At 56.6% G+C, this 19358-nt stretch overlaps 1 protein-coding gene across 3 annotated transcripts in view; it reads right to left on the reverse strand.

Annotated features, from left to right (window-relative positions):
• Positions 1–19358, reverse strand: part of VIPR2 (vasoactive intestinal peptide receptor 2) — a 69182-nt gene that overhangs the window by 38294 nt on the left and 11530 nt on the right. For 2 of the 3 annotated variants that reach the window (NM_001206781.1, XM_059885787.1), the window contains exons 3-4: positions 9021–9128; positions 6546–6643 (exon numbers count right to left, since the gene is read on the reverse strand). In NM_001206781.1, coding sequence (NP_001193710.1) covers positions 6546–6643; positions 9021–9128 — 206 coding nt within the window. Of the gene's footprint in view, positions 1–6545; positions 6644–9020; positions 9129–19358 lie in introns of those variants that run through there. The other variant, XM_059885788.1, reaches the window with a different exon arrangement.

The following is a 19358-nucleotide window of genomic DNA, read 5'->3' on the forward strand; positions in this document are numbered from 1 at the left end:
CAGTCACCGCAGGGACCGCTCCTTTGTTGGTATGGACTGGTTACAGGAGAATGCATTTTCTTTTAAAACCCAAATGTGACATTTCTGAGGTTAAAAAAAAAAGTGGTAGATATTTTTGAATGTTTTCTCCCACTGACACCTATTTTGAGCACAGGGTTTATGCTAAAGAAAAGGCAACAGAAAGAGAGGTCGGGAACCTGTGCTTTGCCACCAAGCACCCTCACGCTCAGTGGGGAATCCGGACCTGACCCTAGAGACACCAGGCAAAGCCCACAGGGAGCCGGGCTGAGGGGCGAGGCCTCCAGCACAACGAGGGAAGGACAGAGAACGGCTGGGGCGGGAGAGGCTGGGTCACTCCACCAGAGCCGCCCTGGCTCCTCGGAGGGACGCGCCCTGGGCAGGGGACACAGACAGCAGTCAGGGAGCAGCTTCGCAAAGACGTGCGGTGCTGGGCTTACAGCAGGGCTGCTCACTCCTGAGGCAGCGCGTGTGTGTGGCCAGGGGTCTGCCGCTTGCCCCCCAGGCCTCAGAGGCTGCAGGACAACCAGCCAGCCGGGTTCCTCGAACCACTCCTGCAAGAAAGTCGCCTCCAAACAGGCCTCAGGAAATGCTCAACAGCAGGAAATTTGACGGTTGAGTCTCCACTTGTCCTGACAGAGTCCGGGTGGAGGCAAATGTCACTGAGAGATGATTTGTCAAACAGCAGAAATTTGTTCTGAGGGGTCTTAAAACTATTTGAATATAGAAATAACGTATTTGCTGACTTCTGAAGAGGTAGAAAATATAACCAAACCACTAAAGGGAACACGCAGCTTCACTGTTTCCGGTCCTTCATCCACGTTTCCGGGCGTGCAGTCTCTTGCTGCCCTTGTGCAGCTCCTGAAATGCCCACGTCCCACCCCAGTGGCGGGTGGTACCACCCTAACAGTGAGGAAGGGAGCTTCTCCGAAAGCCTGTCCTCTCTTCCTAGGTCTGTAACAGATCGCAAATACCCAGTAAAACAAACATTGTTAATTTCCATATTTTCTTCAATTATCTCTTTGGACTACAGACTTTCAGTCCTGAAATCTGTATGTCATGTGGAGAAACAGACAGGATTATCCAGCGAATATCCTGGTTGCCCCCATCCTACCCTGGAGCAGCGCCTCCCTTCCTGAGGGTCTGGTGAGTACGGCTGGGGCTGATAGGCACCCAGCCCTGCTGGCAGGGCTCCCCATCCTGAACCCACCCCCCGCCTGCCTCACCTCCCAGACGCAGTGCCGCCCCGTCATCTGATGAGCAGTCCATGCACTGAGCGTGCCCTCCCGTGCCCTGAAAAAAACCCTGGGAAGCTTCCTCCCTCCACTTGATGCAAAGTGAAGCACAGACACCACCCTTGGTGCTTGATTGGAGGCGGAACGGGATTGGCCACCGTAACAGAGCTGACTGTGGGCCCCCCTGCACCTTTAGGGCTCCAATCCTGGCCTCCGCCCCCTGCAGGCCATCCCTGCTGAGCCCCTCACCCCACCCCACGCGGGGACATCGTGGTCCTGCAGGGCCTAGGAGTGAGAGATGGAAGGCATCTGACGCGGAAGGACCACGTGCTGGGGACGGGGACCCTGGGGGAGGCAGCACTAGCGGTCAGAGTGAGAGTTGCTGCGTGGTCTGAAAGCTGAGAGGAGGCTGCAGAAATATTTTTAGGAATATGGCATAACATGGAAGAAATGTGTCTGCTTGAAGCATGGGAAGGTTGAAATGCCAAACAGCTCTCTTGGCTAAATTTAGCAGAAGTGCTCTTTATTTAAGACCTATGTTAGCAAATATATAATGTGGGAGATGTATGGAGTGCCTGCCGTGGCGTGTCCACTCAGCACAGGACGCCAGCCTGTCTCTGGGACTGCTGTCCTTGGGAGGGGCTGTGGGCCAGGCACACGCAGTGACTGAGTCACACCTGGTGGCCGAGCGGGGTACAGCCCTGGGGCCCTTCACCTGGGCGGCTCTCGATAACAGGGGAAAGGAGACCTCCTGGGCCCACAGAGACTCATCACAGCCTCCGACTACAAGCTGCTGGATGTTTTGCCAGCTCTCGGGTGGGACACTGGGCAGGAGGTGGGAACCAGAGGCAGGGAGGCTGGCCAGGACACTCTGACCAGGAGCCTCCAGATGGCCTTCAGCGGAGGAGGGAAGTCAGGAGGACAGGGTCTGCCTGACGTGCTGTGGGGGCGCCCCTGGGCCACAAGAGCCCCTGGGTCTGGGGCAGGACTGGTCGGGGGCTTGGTGGGGGGGCAGGTAGGCAGGCAGATGACATGGGGTGAAGTGCCCAGTCCTGGCTGGTCCCTCCTGAGGCTGAGGCTATGGTGCAGGATAAGCTCCTTGGCTCCAGAGACCTTCAGCTCTCAGGGAAACCCTGGGCTCCCATGATAAGGGTGGGACTTCCTTAAACCTTCTTAGTGGTATTAAGCCCTTTATCCAAGGGTTAAAAGAGAAGAAGTTTAAGATGAAGATACGCAGGCCAGGCTGGAGGTGACTTTTGCTGGGAGAGGAACACAGACAGGGGAGACCTCGTCTGTGGAAGCTGGGGCACAGTGAGAGGGTGTCCCAAGATGAGCAGGGCTGGGTCAGGGTTTTGAGGCACCAGGAATGCAGGCTTAGACCACTGAGCGCCCCCCAGCCCCTCGCAGCCTCACAGTCACGGCTCCGGCTGTCATCCAAGGGCTTCTCTGGGGTCTTCAAGCCCGTGTCTCCTTCTCAGGGCTCCCGCTCCCCGTTACTTTACCTCCTGATTCCCTCACCATATGTGGCTTATGTGGAGACTGTTTTTCCCCTTGAATTTAATTAACTTTGAAACCAACAAAGGTTGCACGCGTGGCACCCAGGGTGGAGTTTGGCTCCGTGACAGCAGGAAATCCAATTACAACTGTAGAACTGGGGAGAAAGATGGGCTGATGAGACGCGGAGTGATGTATTAGCAGGAGCCCATGGAAGGACGGTGGGCTGAGGCTCTCGCTCCCCACCAGGAGGGCCTGTCCTGGCCTCGCTCGGGCAGCCCCATGCCTTGAGGCTCTCATCCTCACGGACTCGCTAAACAACCAGGCATCCAAAGCATGCGAGCGTGGGAGCTGCAACCAGGGAGAGAGTTACTCATCCTGGCTTTGTGCCATTATTTCCTTCACTTTCTCATATTAAAGTATTTTGAGTTTCTAATCCATTAGTAGGGAATATGCACTCATGATACTTGCAGAGTCTCTGAAATGTTTAACTGAGAACAAAAATAGCTTTGCACACTGGATAGAAAGGCAGTGGGAAGTCACAGGCGCCCCATCCTCGAGGGGTCTGAGCCGACGCGGTTCCCACAGGGTGTCCTCTACAGCCGTGTCAGTGCTTCGTTGCCTGAGGACAGAGGGGAATGCCGGGGTTCCTGGAACATTCATGTGTGACGTGAGCACAGGCTGTGCTTCCCCCCATGGGGTCCCGAGGCCTGGGAGGTCCACATGCTGGGCTGGCTGCGGCGGCGGGCAGGAGCTGTGGGCAATGGTAGGTGGGTGTTGGAGCCCCACCCGCCCTCCACGCTCAGGAGGCCGGGCGCTCCCCGGCTGCACCCCTGGCCTGTCTGGGAGCACGTGTGAGGTGACAGGGGCCGGGCCACTGTGGGGCTGTCCTCGCTCCTGGTCAGAACAGGGCTGGGACACTCGTCTCTACAGGGACGGTCCTCAACCTGGGGTCAATGCTACGCAGTTTAAGGCTCCCTCGTAGAACACCGACAGGACGTCTCCCAGTTTGGACACGTTACATCATAGAACAGCAGTCTGGGGCGAGTCCGGAACCTGAGATGGCTCACAGGCCCGTGAAGAGGCGGTTGGCCTGAGTTCCCTCCGTGGTCTCTGACCCGCCTGGGGGCCCGGCCTCCAGCGAGCCCACGGGCCATGGCACCCAGCCTGTCCTGGGTGGCGGGGCTGACAGTGGAGGCGGTGAATGCCGCCCAAGCCGCAGGCTCAGCACCGGGGCCCCACCTTTGTGCTGCAGCCACGGGGGCCATGGGGGCCTTCCGGCCACCCCTTCTCTGTGGGGTCCCTGCAGAGCACCCCAGGGCGCAGGTCCAGGTGGGTCTGTGGATGGGTCAGCAGCCCTGGCTTGGCTGCCCAGGTGGGTCCCACTGCATCTGGGCAGCTGCCCTTGTGTGGGGAGCGGGGGCTCGGGAACTGCCCCCGAGGAAGGGTCAGACGGACTGACTCTCGTCAGAATGGCAGGGTCCCTGGCTATGCCACACTGTTCCTCCAAACCTCAGTTTCTCCATCTATAAAGTAGGCTGTCACCCAGTAAATGAGGTGCGGGTGGGCAAGTGGCTGACGAGCACACACCTGCAGTGATTGGAGGAGTAGGCTCGGGGCCTCCCCAAGGCGGATGTGAGGGGCTGTGAGCCCCCACGCCCGGCGCACGCAGGAGAACCTCACACCTGTCAGCGAGGCGCACACAGCACGGATGCCCAGCCGCACCCCGGTCACCCTCCCTGACTGCCAGTCACGCCTCACCAGGCTGATCTTCCAGTTAGAGGGGTACACGCAAAAAAGGTGCTTCTTCTCCAGGGTTTCCTGATCCTACAGGAGAGGAACTGGCTTTAAATTACAGACCTTGGTGAAGAGAGCAAAGGAAGCCCCTCGGTCATCCAGGAAAACGACGGGCAGCAATGTTCCCGTGGGTCTCACCTGGGGACTGACATGGGGGACTGGCGGGAGGGGGGCCTCAGCCCACAGACAGGCTTCTGCCAAGGTTCTCTGGGCTCCTGCTTGGGTGGCAGGCAGCCCCCAGGCTCTTTAAATGAGCCCCACACCCAATGCATGGACTGTGTGGATCACAACAGACTGTCGAAAATTCTGAAGGAGGTGGGAATACCAGAGCACCTGACCTGCCTCCTGAGAAATCTGTATGCAGGTCAGGAGGCAACAGTTAGAACTGGACATGTAACAACAGATTGGTTCCAAATAGGAAAAGGAGTACGTCAAGGCTGTATATTGTCACCCTGTTTATTTAACTTATATGCAGAGTACATCATGAGAAACGCTGGGCTGGAGGAAGCATAGGCTGGAATCAAGATTGCCAGGAGAAATATCAATAACCTCAGATATGCAGACGACACCACCCTTATGGCAGAAAGTGAAGAAGAACTAAAGAGCCTCTTGATGAATGTGAAGGAGGAGAGTGAAAAAGGTGGCTTAAAACTCAACATTCAAAAAACTAAGATCATGGCATCTGGTCCAATCACTTCATGGCAAACAGATGGGGAAACAATGAAAACAGTGACAGACTTTATTTTCTTGGGCTCCAAAATCACTGTAGATGGTGACCGCAGCCATGAAATTAAAAGATGCTTGCTCCTTGGAGGAAAAGCTATGACCAACCTGGATAGCATATTAAAAAGCAGAGATATTACCTACAAAGGTCCATCTAGTCAAGGCTATGCTTTTTCAAGTAGTCATGTATGGATGTGAGAGTTGGACTATAAAGAAAGCTGAGGGCCGAAGAGTTGATGCTTTTGAACTGTGGTGTTGGAGAAGACTCTTGAGAGTCCCTTGGACTGCAAGGAGATCCAACCAGTCCATCCTAAAGGAGATCAGTCCTGGGTGTTCACTGGAAGGACTGGTGCTGAAGCTGAAACTCCAACTTTGGCCACCTGATGCGAAGAACTGACTTACTTGAAAAGACCCTGATGCTGGGAAAGATCGAAGGTGGGAGGAAAAGGGGACGACAGAGGATGAGATGGTTGGATGGCATCACTGACTTGATAGACACGAGTCTGAGTGAACTCAGGGAGTTGGTGATGGACAGGGAGGCCTGGTGTGCTCCAGTCCAAGGGGTCGCAGAAAGTTGGACACGACTGAGTGACGGAACTGAATACCCGAAGCTGGCAGGGAGCACACGTCTGAAGCAGGCCCAACCTGGGGCTCCTAAGGCTCATCCCTGTCCACACAAGGTCATGGCCTTAGTAGCAGGGCCCAAGGGGAGACAGTGGGCTGGTTTTTGGTAGTAAACAAAACAACCCCCGTCACGGGCCATGGCTTGGTGAGCGTGCCGGCACTGGGGAGTTTACAGGAGGCCCGGGGCAGGCTTCAGCAGAGCCGCGGTCGTTCCTGGAGGGGGGGCTCTTCTCGCCCCTCGCCTGCCCTGGGCCAAGTCTGGACCCAGCCTGAGAGCATCACCAGCAGGCACTGAGCCGGGGCAGCCCCGGCCAGGCACGCTGGCTCTATGTCTGCAAAGATGCTCCAAGCTTGGTCCCGTCCCTGCGGCTGGCTCAAGGCTAAGAAAACCGCTTCACAGCTTCTGAAGAGCCTGTATTGTGGCGACATCTCCAAGGGAACAAGAAACCCTCACCGCAGAAAGGACACGCATTACAGCTGGGCTCAGCAAGCACCGCCACTCTGGGGTCACCTTCCAGACACAGCAGGCTGGCGAGGCCTCCCTACCCCAACCTTACAGAACCGTCATGATTCCTAAGCCCATGCAGCTGGGCTGAAATACGGGCCCAGCTGGATTTGACCGGAAGTGGAAGGAGCAGCGAACAAGGTGCTTACCTTACTCTCATCCTCAGGGTCGCTGTAGCCACACGCGTCCATGAAATCCGGGAATGTCTCTGACCACCCGTCACTGGTGCAGTTCTTGCTTATGTTTCCTGGAAAGTGAACGCCACGGGTCTGATCTGCGTGTTCACCGCGTGCACCTGCGCCTCGGGGCCTCTCGCTCCCTCTGCCGGTGAGGGTCAGGGCCTGGACCAGGGCGCCCGCTGCTCAGGGCCTCCTGACCCCTGGAACCCGGGCAGTGGTCCTGCATTTCAGGGGGCCTCGGTGGCTGGAGGGAGCAGGTTCTCAGACAAAGCACGGGCACATGATGGTCGTCACGTGGGATGCAGTTAACCGTGTGCTCGGATCGCCACAGAGCAGAGTGGAAGTAAACAGGGTGTATCCTGTCAAGTGAGAAGGGTCTGCAGCCAGACCCCGATCACCGTGTTCTGCTCTCCAGACCCCGATCACCCTGTCCTGCGGCTGGAGTCGGGAACAGAGAAGAGCGATGGAGGAGCAGGGTGCGGGGCTCTTTGTAACTCATGCAACCCTGACGTCTCACGAGGAGGCCCTGCGACGATCCCTTGTTGTGGACAAGAAACCTGACGCTTAACGAAGGTGGCCCACCGGCCCAAAGCTCCACAGCCGAGAGCAAGTGGCCCGTTTCAGGACGGGGCAGTCAACTCCTCAAGTGCACAGCACGCTTGCGGCCCACCTGCCCTTGGGACAGTACCCTGAGGTCTGGAAGGCCAGGGGGCGGGGCGGTGAGGGGAGGGCGGAACCGCGAGGGGCGGGGCAGGGGGCGGGGCAGAGAGGGGGCGGGGCAGCAAGGGGATGGGCCGTAGTGATGCGCGGGGCAGGGAGTGAGGGGCGGGGCAGTGGGCGAGGCAGTGGGGGAAGCAGGCGCACAGTTAGAGGGTCTCCGCACCAGGGTCTGTGAGAACCTTGCTCTCCGGGGGCGTCAATCGCTGTGGGACCTCCCCCTGCTGTGGGGCCCCCTTATCTCCAGGCCGCTCCCTACTCTGGCCGTCTTGAGTTGCGGTTCATGGCGGGGGTCTCAGTACAGTGGTGACAGGCCCCCACCATAGTCCCCCCAAAGCTGACTGCACACCCTTCATGGCTCAGAGGGCAAAGAGCCTCCTTCTGTGCAAGAGACACAGGTTCGGTCCCTGGGTGGGGACGATCCCCCAGAGGAGGGCATGGCAGCCGGCTCCGGCATTCTTGCCTGGAGAATCCCATGGACAGAGCAGCCTGGGGGTCACTACAGTCCTTAGGCTGTAAAGGACTCAGACACGACTGAGCAACTAGCACTTTTCCCACGCTTTTCCTTGCTGCTCAGTGGATGGTTGAGCGTGACTGTCCCGTAGGGGCCATGGTCACAGCGTCTGGTCCTGAGCACTGACAGCTGGGCTCAGACCCTGCTCCGGAGGGTCCTGACTTGGGGGTGAGGCTGGAATGGTGGCGGCCTCCACAAAGAACCAGCCCCCGGGAAGAGCTCTCATCCAGGGTCACGTTCAGGCTCGAGTCAGGGGCAGGTCAGAGCCCTGCAGCCCTCTAAGGACCAGCCCCGTGGCTTCTAGAGAGAAGCGGGCAGAACGCAGGGCTGGGCCCTCTTGCTGCTGGATGCAGAGTGCAGCACCTTCCCCGAAGGGGGAGACCCCCCTTTGTCCATGAGGGCCTTTGTCCATTCATCAGAACAGATCTCAGAGTCCTTGAATCTGGCCCTCCTGCACCTGGAGGTTTGACACCACTCCTTTCAAAGACCTGCCTCAGAGCAAAACCCAGCCCAGCTCCCCACCCAGAGGCAGAGTCTCCTGCGGCTCGTTCCCACCCCCATCCTAGCCCTGCTTGGGGGGACCTTCTGCAGCCCCAGGGCCCACTGGCATGGTTGCTATGACAACGTGCACCAATGTCTGGAGAGACCACCCCCCCCACAATTTCCCACCTACAACTTTTTAAAAAAATAAAAAACAGGTGTATTTCTCACACATCGGGTTTTCACGGTCTGTGTGCAGAGCAAGCCCCAGGAAGAGGCAGCCCTTGGCCCCATGAGCGCCTCCTGCAGGTGTTCAGGGGCTGAGAACCCAGAGTCAGTCCAGGAAGGGAGACGTTTCCTGTGAGGGAGAGAGTGCGTCCTAGGCCAGCAAGGGACACCCTGGAGGACATGCTCTGAGGGCCATGGGCGCCCAGGTGAGGCAGGTGTTCCTGTTCTCCTCCTGCCTGGTGCCCGCAGCCCCTCGTCTGCACTGGACACCCATGTGCCGGGCTCCTGCTCAGGGTCTCCTGTCCGAGCCCTCCGCGTGTGCTGTGGGTGGACGGCCTGGCAGCAGGCATTCTGTCCTCCCAAGCTCTAAGGTCAGGTCAGCACAGCTGCTCCCTGACCCACCAGGTCGTGGATACCGACGCCCTGCTTCTTGTGCCTCCATGGAGAAGTCGATCCCTCTGACCAAAACCCCCAAAAAGCTAAAAAATGACACAGCGGAACAGTACCTGGTTTGCTGTAAAAATTGCTGAACAGTTTTGGACAGGGCACCGTGACGGTCTCGCCAACATCCGCGGGGCGCCAGCAAGTAATGTTGTCCCAGATGCCGCTGCAGGCTGCAGGGGAGACAGGGGTGAGCGAGGCCCACGGCCCACCGCAGGCAGCTCCCTCCGGCCCGCACTTGGCACCCAGAGATGGGGCCAGATCTGCTCTGAAACTTTGCAAATAGACAGCCTATCAGTTAGATGATTATACTGCAAATCATTCTCCTGTGAAACAAAGTCGCACCACGATATTATTGAGAACATGCTTGGCACGGGTTCACTGTGATCAGCTTTGCAGAAGTGAGTGAGTGGGAAGGGATGAACCTGAGGCACCCAGGGTGCACTGTGCACTTTTGAATCTCAGCAGAATCAGTACTTTTTCCTGATGATATGCTTGCCCCTGTGACACAGTGGGCACCACCCGGTATCTGTGTAAGTCTTGGAGATGAGGGTCCCCTGAGGCACACACCCTTGTGCTTTTATGGACTCTGACTTCAAGGACAATTTGTAAATTTAAATATTTGATAAGATTTAGTTGATTGCAGCAGTCAAGATGATATACTGGTGGTGAAATTTTAGGCTACCTTCGTGGAGTTATCTAATAACTTAATTAGCACAGTGTTAAAGCCTAAAACATTTTTCAGATCTCCTATTTTGTGTAATAGCCCCCCCCATGAGGGTAATTCATGCACGCATTGCATTAATCATCTTACCAGCAAACAGCACTGAGCCTCAAACAGTGCAAGGACCTCTCACGTCAAACAAACAGAAAATGAATCCTTGAACCCAGGGATTTTTTACTACAAGTTCAAGGTGTTTCTACTATGTTTTGTGACCTCTAAAGTTTTGCATTTCAGTTAAACTTCGGTATTGGAGGAGCAGTGTGCTGGCTTCAGTTAAAACAAAGAAACAACACTTCTGCTCTCTGACATGCCATCCAGATCTGTACGATAACTGTGATATAGTTTTGGTTTGACCACAGGAATGTTTTACTTCTATGAAAACAGATAATGAAAAGTTGGCTCCAAACCAAGTTTTGCAAAAAAGTTGAAAATATCTTTCTAAAGGCTTTTATAAATAAAATGAAAATATGTGTGCTTAGTCACTCAGTCTTATCCGATTCTTTGCAACTCGATGGACTGTAGCTCACCAGGCTCCTCTGTTTGTGAAATTCTCCAGGCAAGAATACCACCCCTCATGGGGTGGCTATTACTCAAAATAAGAGATCTGAAAAATGTTTTAGGCTTTAACGTTGCACTAATTAAGTTATTAGATAACTCCATGAAGGTAGCCTAAAATTTCATCACTCATATATCATCTTGACTGCTGCAATCAACTAAATCTTATCAAATATTTAAATCTGCAAATTGTCCTTGAAGTCAGAGTCCATAAAAGCCATTTCCTTCCTTAGGGGATCTTCTTGACCCAGGGATCGACCCCAGATCTTGCATTGTGGGATGATTCTTTACCATCTAAGCTGCCAGGGAAGCCCCAAAATGAAAATACACTCATCCTACAAACTGCATTCCATACCAAAGATTGAGCACAGGAACGCACACTACAGTAGCTCACACAAGTAAAGAGAATGCTGCTTTCTGAAAAATTAACTAGAGTAAATCATCAAGGACAAAGATGTCGGTAGAAACACTCTCCCAGTTGGGTGGACAGTGTGGCCTGTGGGCCTGGGGGTGTGTGGGTGAGCAGGGGGCAGTGGTGGGGGGTTTACCTGCGCAGTGAGTCTGAGCACAAGCCACAGATAACGGGGAACATATGCGCTTCTCTCTCCACCTTCCAAACCTCATGAAAATGACAGTCGAGAAATCAGAAAGGGCAGTTCCTAGAAAACTTTATGGCAGTTCCATAAAACTTTGAAGACAGACAGCACGTGTGTTTTAAAGACTCAGGCAGAGCAAAGGGGGCACAGAAGAGCCTGCAGGAGAAGGGAAGTGGGCAGTGCCCTTGAAGGGCCCTGGACCCCAGGACCCAGGGCTCGGGCTGACTAAATTTGGAAGAATCACACTGAGTGTGAATTCTGAACTCTGGGAACTCCAGCCTCCCCCAGCCTGCCAAGTGTCTGGAAGCTCTGCTTAGGCCACCTGCTGGAGCAGCGCCCAGGGGAGGCCCCAGACAGCCAGGCCACCTGAGACAGGCAGAGTCGCTCTGAGAACTGCAGTTGGGGACCACCCGGTGTTCATCCCGAGAGAAGCTTGTCTTGTTCTGCTGCAAAGTCTGATGCTAACTGTTGAGAGATATGGGGCTTCCCAGGTGGTGTTGATGGTAAAGAGCCCACCTGCCAATGCAAGAGACATAAGAGATGCGGGTTTGGCCCCGGAAGACCCCCTGGAGGAGGGAGTGGCGACCCCCTGCAGTATCCTTGCCTGGGGAACCCCATGGAGACCGGAGCCTGGCAAGACTTTGTTTTGCAAAGCCAGATTTCCAGACATTCCCAGCCATCATTCTCACCTCTAACTCTGTGGCTGCTTAGCAACTCACTTTCCTCGTTTTTCCAAAGCACACCAACTGGTTTTCCCAGAAACAAGTGCCTTTTGGTATCTGTCAGCTTACATTCTGTTTAACTAAGCTGGTGGTTGAGTAGCAGATGTGGGTGGTGACGATACATTGTAAGCTCGGCAAAGTGGTCCCAGAGGTTGCAGGGAGGAGGTGGCGGAGAGCCTTGAGCAAAGAGCTTCCCGCCAGGGTCACCAGAAAAGAAAGCATAGGAGCCCAGTGGACACTGGTGCTGGGCTTCCTAAGCTCCTCTTGGGAGGGCAGTTTAGTTCCCTGAAAGCAGCCTTCCAGCCCAAGTGGTTCAGGAAAACTGACCTGACGCAGTGTGCAGCCTCCAGACATCCCCGAAACTTCACGGCATCTCATACAGAACATACTGGAGGCGCTGATGAATGGTGTAGGAAGGGCCACGATCGGAACACGTACCTATAAATATGCTGGAGCTCCAAGGGGACAGCGGCAATTCACTCGCCAGACAGGAGTCTTAAGCGGGGGGTACCCACCATCATGGAGAGAACCCTAATCCCCTTGTTCCCAAAAACCCACTTTCTCTCCAAGCTATCTCCGGGCAGGTCACACTACCACAGGTGGGGTACTGGTGTTGTTTTGAGTCCTGGATTTATTTTCTCATTATTTCAATGACATAAGCATCACTTTCCAGAAAACCATGTGAGTCTCATCACTCAGGTCCTGCGGTTCCTCTTGGCAGAGCTTTCACAGGCACCGCGTTCCCTGCCCACGGGTGCACACAGGGCGGTCGGGGCCAGAACCCCATCTGGCCACCACCGCCCTGACCCCTGAAGGCCATGTCCTCACTGGTGGTTTGTGGTCGGAGCCCTGGACACAGAGCCAGAGGTGCGTCCGAGTCCAGGTGAGCATGTGGACAGAGGACGGCCCTGGGCACTCGCCCGGGGGCTGAGGGCTGAAGTCTCAGGTAGGCTCTGACCACACGGACACGGCTGCCCTCTCTGGGTGAGGCTCCTGGGGCGTTCCCAGCAGAGGCCGGGCTCTGCTCCGTCCTTGTTGTCACTGGGAGAGGAATCCATTACCCAGCCAACACCAAGGCAGAGAGAGAGAGCACAGCAGTGGGACCGCGGGTACCCAGGGACCCTGGCAGACCGGAGGTGCCCATGCAGCAGGGAGGTGCCCAGCGGGCAGGCAGGCACGGGGTGATGGAGGAGCATCCCAGACCCACCGGGAGCTCCAGGGAGTGGCTACACTCCTGCAGCCTGGCAGACCAGCAGGGGGCAGAGGGCCCAGCACCCCAGCACCCCCGGGTCAGCTTGCTCCAGACGGGGTATGGGGCAGGAGCTGCAGGAGCAGGGACGTGGGAAAAGAAAACGCAACACACCCATTCCAGCACAAAGGCGCGAGGTCTGGCAGCAGCTGGCAGCGCCAGCACCACCTTCCATTTGTAAGTTTAAAGTTGAAGTTGCGAGCGGCCGGAATCAGATGCTGCAGGCATGTGCTGGACGTGCCCCCGGGCTCTGAGGCTGGAGCTGAGCTGGTCGCTGGACCCCAGCCCACAGACGGCAGGGCCCACGAGGCCCGGGGCGTCCCCACAATGCGCTGATCTTGCTCAGGAGAAGCCAGAGAAATGGCAGCCTTGCTCTCTGGCCAGGCCTTGTGTGCAATATACACACGCCTTGCGTGGGACATACTGTGGCCAGAATGACAAGGTCTCCAAGGCTCGCCTGGCCGCCCAGGGAGGAGGCTGCAGCTCTGGGGCTGCCCTGCGTGTGCCCACGGATAACACCATCAGAGGGCAGGTCTCCCCTCGGTCCAGGCTGGCAGTGGGGCGGCCGAGGGGCAGTGACAGCATGCCAGGTCCTTCCCAACTCCCCACCCCCACCCACCCCCTGCCCTGGGACCCGCTGTTAATGCCCACACCCAGGGTCCTGCTTTGATTCTCCCTCTGGCGCGGCTCAATTTTTAAGTTTCCTGGAGGTTCTCACAAGTACCCAGGGCTCAGACCGACTGTCTTGCAGGGCAGGCGCCAGGAGGGACCTTGAGGTCATTAGTGTGGGTGTTGATGAAGGTGCTGGGGCTGCTGTCCCTGGGAACTTGTCAGAAAGTTCTTGGGTCCCATCCTAGGCCACCAAGCCAGAGACCCAGGGTGGCCCTGCAGTCCCGAGCTGGTGCTGAGCAGTTCAGGGGCTGAGGCGGCCCCATTCCCGCCCAGCACAGGAAGGGGGTGGGTGTGGAACTCCTGCAGCTCAGCAAGCCTGGTTTCCGCTGTAAACGGTGGGGCGGCGGCAGGCTGGGGGGTGAAGGGGGGAGCCCTGGTGTGCCCACGTGGCAGGTGCCAGGGTCTGTGTGGCCCAGGGAGCCCAGAGTGGCCATGGGGCACCTCCTGGGGTGACAGCAATGCTGGAGGGCCATCACTGCTCCCCAACTTGATGGCCCCCAACACCTCCACAGACCTGGGGGGCTGTGCCTGATGACCACCCCATCACATGAGCCCGCTGGGGAAAGGGCTGCTCAGGAGGAGTTGTGAGAGCAACAGGGGGCAGGATGCCACCCCCAGGGGCCGGCTCTGCCCTCAGGAGCTCATTTTATCCCCAGACCCAGGCAGCAGGGCGGGGGTGGCTCCCCAGTCTCAGCTCATGGATATGGACGTGCAGGCCAACATCTGCTGGATCATCGAAAAAGCAAGAGAGTTCCAGAAAAACATCTACTTCTGCTTTACTGACTATGCCAAAGCCTTTGTGTGGATCACAACAAACTGTGGAAAATCCTTCAAGAAATGGGAATACCAGACCACCTCACCTGCCTCTTGAGAAATCTGTATGCAGGTCAGGAAGCAACAGTTAGAATCGGACATGGAACAACAGACTGGTTCCAAGATGGGAAAGGAGTACGTCAAGGCTGTATATTGTCACCCTGCAGGGCTCCAAAATCACTGCAGATAGTGACTGCAGCCATGAAATTAAAAGACGCTTACTTCTTGGAAGAAAAGTTATGACCAACCTAGACAGCACATTAAAAAGCAGAGACATTACTTTGCCAACAAAAGTCCGTCTAGTCAAAACTTTGGTTTTCCCAGTAGTTATGTATGGATATGGGAGTTGGACTATAAAGAAAGCTGAGCAGCAAAGAATTGATGCTTTTGAACTGTGGTGTTGGAGAAGACTCTTGAGCATCCCTTGGACTGCAAGGAGATCCAACCAGTCCATCCTAAAGGGGATCAGTCCTGAATATTCATTGGAAAGACTGATGCTGAGGCTGAAACTCCAATGCTTTGGCCACCTGATGGGAAGAACTGACTCATTTGAAAAGACCCTGATGTGGGGAAAGACTGAGGGCAGGAGGAGAAGGGGACCACAGAAGATGAGACCATTAGATGGTATCACCAACTCAATGGACATGAGTTTGAGTAAGCTTTGGTAGTTGGTGATGGACAGGGAGGCCTGGCGTGCTGTGGTTCATGGGGTCGCAGAGATTCGGACACGACTAAGTGACTGGACTGAGTGATGTGGCGGGGCCCCCCGGCCCTGCCTGCAGTGCTTCTATGTGACCTGTCTGGGGTGGGGCAGGGTAGACACCCAGCAGGCGTCCAGCTTGGTGATGCTGCTTTTGCCCTGGCGGTCAGTGGCAGCACCGGGCTGGTGGTCTTGGCCTGGGCCAGGTGGAGGGTCGCTGACCCACCTGGGCCTCCTGGGTGGCGAATGGCCCCCAGGGCCCCCGACCCTGGCACTCCTGTGGGGCCACCCCCGTGAAGGCCACAAGCCCACCGCTGGGCCGAGGATGGGAGACCGGCTGGCTGGTCGGTGCTGCAAGATGGCTCTGGTGTCGGGGCCCTCTCCTCCCCTGAGTTCTGGTCTGGGTGATTCAGGCCACACTAATTACTAGACCCCTCCCAGCGGGAACAAAGCACGTTGAGAATGACTGCCACGATTCCTCACTGTGCCTGCCATTCTCCTCGTGAGCCTTTGAAAATCAGTGCCAGGGCTCTGCCTGGAGAACAAGGACTGTGGGGCAGGGCCAGCTGGGGCTCACTAAGGGGACCCGAGGACATCAGAGCTGGGAGGACCTGCTGAGCCCTGGAGGCCCTCTGCCTCACACCCGGGGGTCCACGCCTAGAGTCTCAGGAGCTTTGAGGCCCACGGGACGCAGGCCACTTCCCATGACGCCAGCCTCTGTCCACTCAGAACGTCTCAGCCATTCATGGAGACGCCCTTACAATCCTACAAAACCTTCCAGGTGTGCAGTCTTAAGCTACGGGCGCTGCACATGTGCTGGGTGTGTGTTTGCACGGGCGTCAGTCCAGGTGCGGGGAGATGTGCGCGGCGCTGGGAGGCCATGCCTGCTCCGGTTAGTTCCTGGCTGACGGCACGTCACGGCCCCCATGGCCCCTGCTCCAAGGTGTGGCCTGGTTCCTAGTGGACGCGCCTCCCTGACCCCGGCGCACTTCAGGCCAGTGGCCCAGCGTGTGGGGCCACTCTGCTGGTGGAGCTCTTCTGGGCTCCCCTTAGGATCCAGCACCTCCACTTCCCACAGCCCAGAGGCTCCTCGCCCCAAGTGCTGGCACTGACCCCTCCTGGACCCTGCTCTGGGGGCCGTCCTCCCCGGCAGAGGACGGTTACAGACCCAGAAGACCTCCCTGCCACCTGCAGCGGGGCAGCTGCCACTCACCTCTCATACCCACGTCCCCTGGGACTGGGGGCCCTCCCTTCCCTCCACAGTGGGGCAGAAATCACAGAGTATTCCAAGGTCTCTCCCCAAAGACACCTGATCCCCAAACAGTCCTGCTCTTTTGCTTCTGTGCTGTGGGTGTTGAGGAAACACCCCTCTGAGTGGCCTCCTCCTGGCCACTCATGGGCACCTGGTTCTGGCTCTCTTCGGGGCCTGAGAACATCCTATACATCGGCCTATACATCCTATACAACAGCCTGTACAACAGCCTGTACAACACCCTATGCTGCTGCTGCTGCTAAGTCGCTTCAGTCGTGTCCGACTCTGTGCGACCCCATAGACGGCAGCCCACCAGGCTCCCCCGTCCCTGGGATTCTCCAGGCAAGAACGCTGGAGTGGGGTGCCATTGCCTTCTCCAATACAACACCCTATACGACACCCTGTACACCCTATACAACACCCTACACATCCTATACAACGTCCTGTACTCTGCACCACGGACACAGAGACGTGACATGCTTTTCTTTCAGAAAAACAGGACGCCCTGTATGCTGTCTTCTTTGCTTTCTCAACAAAACACGTCTCATATTTTCCTGTTCTTTCTGCGGTGCGCCGCGTTTTTAATGGCTGGCTAATAGATCAACATCCACTTACTTGTGACACAAAAGGAGTGGTGACCCAAGTGTCTGATCGGAACTCTGGGTGGTAAGGCCTTAGTAGGTGCCCCCCAGGTGACTGGACTTGTTTCCTGTTCTTTTAGAAGGAACTGCAGTTCTTCCCCAAATGATGAGGAAAAGCTCTTCTTTACAGAGAATGCTAATTGATACGTGCAAAGAATGGTTAGAACTTTAAAAGCTGACATTTTGGACCCTGAGACAGACTGATTCGAGTGTGAATCAGGAACAGGGTGGGGGGAAGGCTGGGAAAGAGGAGCAGCTCCAAAGACCACCAGCCAACTGCAGGGAAAAAGGACTTGGTGTTCAAGATCTGGAGGCCACTTATACTCAAGTGGCCAGACAGCATAATGGGATACTGAGGGACATATCGATCACCAGTATGGGGACCCCACAGAGCACACACATGACCTGCATCCGCTCTTCCCAGAGGGTCTGATCTGAGTCTCCTCAAGCCTTCATGTCCAAGCTGCTGTAAGGAGACATGGGCTGGAAGGACACACCGAAACGCACCCGGAATATGGGACACTCTGTGAGGTGACTGATCTGCTGCTTACTGTCTGGGGGTGCAGGCGGAAGCACCCCCAGGGCCAGGGCCCACAGCTCTGTGGACATGTCCACGGAATGTGTCCTGCACAAGTCGGCCCAGCAAGTGCAGAAGTGCTGACAGCTGCTGAACACCCAAAGCCTCCTCTGCAGCACCTGACTACATGGATGTTCAGTCACACAGAAAGGGCAGCCTCGCTGCGGGAAAACTGCTCATGAAGACAGTAGGGGAAAGCCACGGTCCCTTGGCCTGCAGAGTGAGGTCCGGCCCTGGAGTAGCTGGGGCAACGTGGGATCCTGGGCCCTGGCTGGAGAAAGGCGGCCAGGATGCCCTGTGGGGGAGGCCGTGCCAGGCCTGGTGCGCCTGCCACTGAGCCCACGAGCAGAGTGCACAGGGACAGAGGTTAGCTACAGCTAAGCCTCCAGGAGAGGCCTCTGGGTACTCTCACGGGAGCAGTCTCAGAGCCGGGAAGTGCAGCCGGCTCTGGTGTAGCTTACTTATTCTTATTCCTTGAAGGTGAGGACTCTGCATTCCCACAGGAAAAGAGAAACTGCCAGACAAACCCTGCTGGGGTGGCAGCACAGATGTGGTCACCGCCGGCTGGGCTGACGGTGAGACCGCCCTGTAAAAACAGGACTGCAGCCGCCCTGTGCAGACGCAGCTTTGCAGCACACGCTGCAGGGGGCTGTGCTGACCCAGTAGGTTTGCCAGGGGTCCTCTGTGCTCTGAAACTCTGATTTAACAGTTTTAAAGAAAGGAGTTATCTTCATTTTAGCCCTCAGAGCCACTGATCTGCTTCTGGCTCCCAGCAACCCCCGTCTATTATCAGTGTAAATAATTGAAAGCTAGATGGATCGTCTCACCAACTGAAGTTGGGAAAAATCCTTTTTAAAGTGGGTTGGCCAAAATGTTCATCTGGGTGCCCCCCTGGCCAGCTTTAACTTGAATGAAATTCTTGGCCAACCCAAATAAAAGGGTTTGTGCTTCCCTGTGAACCTGCTCACCTGTTCTGACCTGAATTACCGAATAGGCCGCTTCCCACTTGCCTGCCGCCCGAGGGCCCCACTCTGGGTGCAGGGTGAGCGCCTGATTTGCTACTTTCTGCAGGTAAATCCAGGCCAGCCTTGAGACCCCCGGGGTCCGGATGACTCTGACCAAAGGGCTTCCCCAGGCCAGTGGGCACCCAGGATTCGAAAGAGGCCACAGAGGCAGCTGGGGTGGCCCAGAGCCTCCCACCTCTCCCAGGGCACGGAGCATAGCGCTGCCAGACGTGGCCATCCACGGGGCCTCTGTCTCTGGTCAAATCTGCTGTGTGCCCACGACCAAACCTCCATGGAGGCTCCAGGCTCAGCCCTGGTTGAGCCTGGCCCCTTCCCAGGGCAGCTGCAGTCACGACCAGCAGAAACATCCCCACATCCTCACTGCCGCCTCACCTTGACTGCCTGCCGAGACCACCTCTCAGAACGCTCCCACCCTAGACTCTCAGGCCACACAGCACAGGAAGGACCCCAGGGTCTGCCTCCTGAATGCAGGGTGTGCAAGGCTGAGATGCGGAAGGTACCCCCAGGGAAGCAGCCTGGAATGCCCCATGTTTCAGCCCCTACGCCCAGCGGTCTTAGCGTGCACCAAGGGAGTGGATGTGATGCTGAGTGGGTTCAGACCCCCAGCCCCGCAGATGGTGACGTGATCCCTGGGGATCCCGTGCACTGGACCTGGAGGCTCTGAGACACTGGCCTGCCAGCCCCTCCCTCAGTTTCGGAGTCACCCTTTGGGCATATTCAGTGCGACCTGTCCAGGTGTCCAACTACAAATGCCCTGTTTCCCGACGTCCTGCAGAGAACCCAGTTACCCTGAACACTAACAGTGGTGACCAAGCTCTCCCAGATGGAGGCCTCCTCCTTCTGTTGTTCTAAGGATGCATATTTACACCCTTTGTTC

This window comes from Bos taurus, chromosome 4 (genome assembly GCF_002263795.3).
Source record: "Bos taurus isolate L1 Dominette 01449 registration number 42190680 breed Hereford chromosome 4, ARS-UCD2.0, whole genome shotgun sequence".
NCBI lineage: Eukaryota > Metazoa > Chordata > Mammalia > Artiodactyla > Bovidae > Bos > Bos taurus.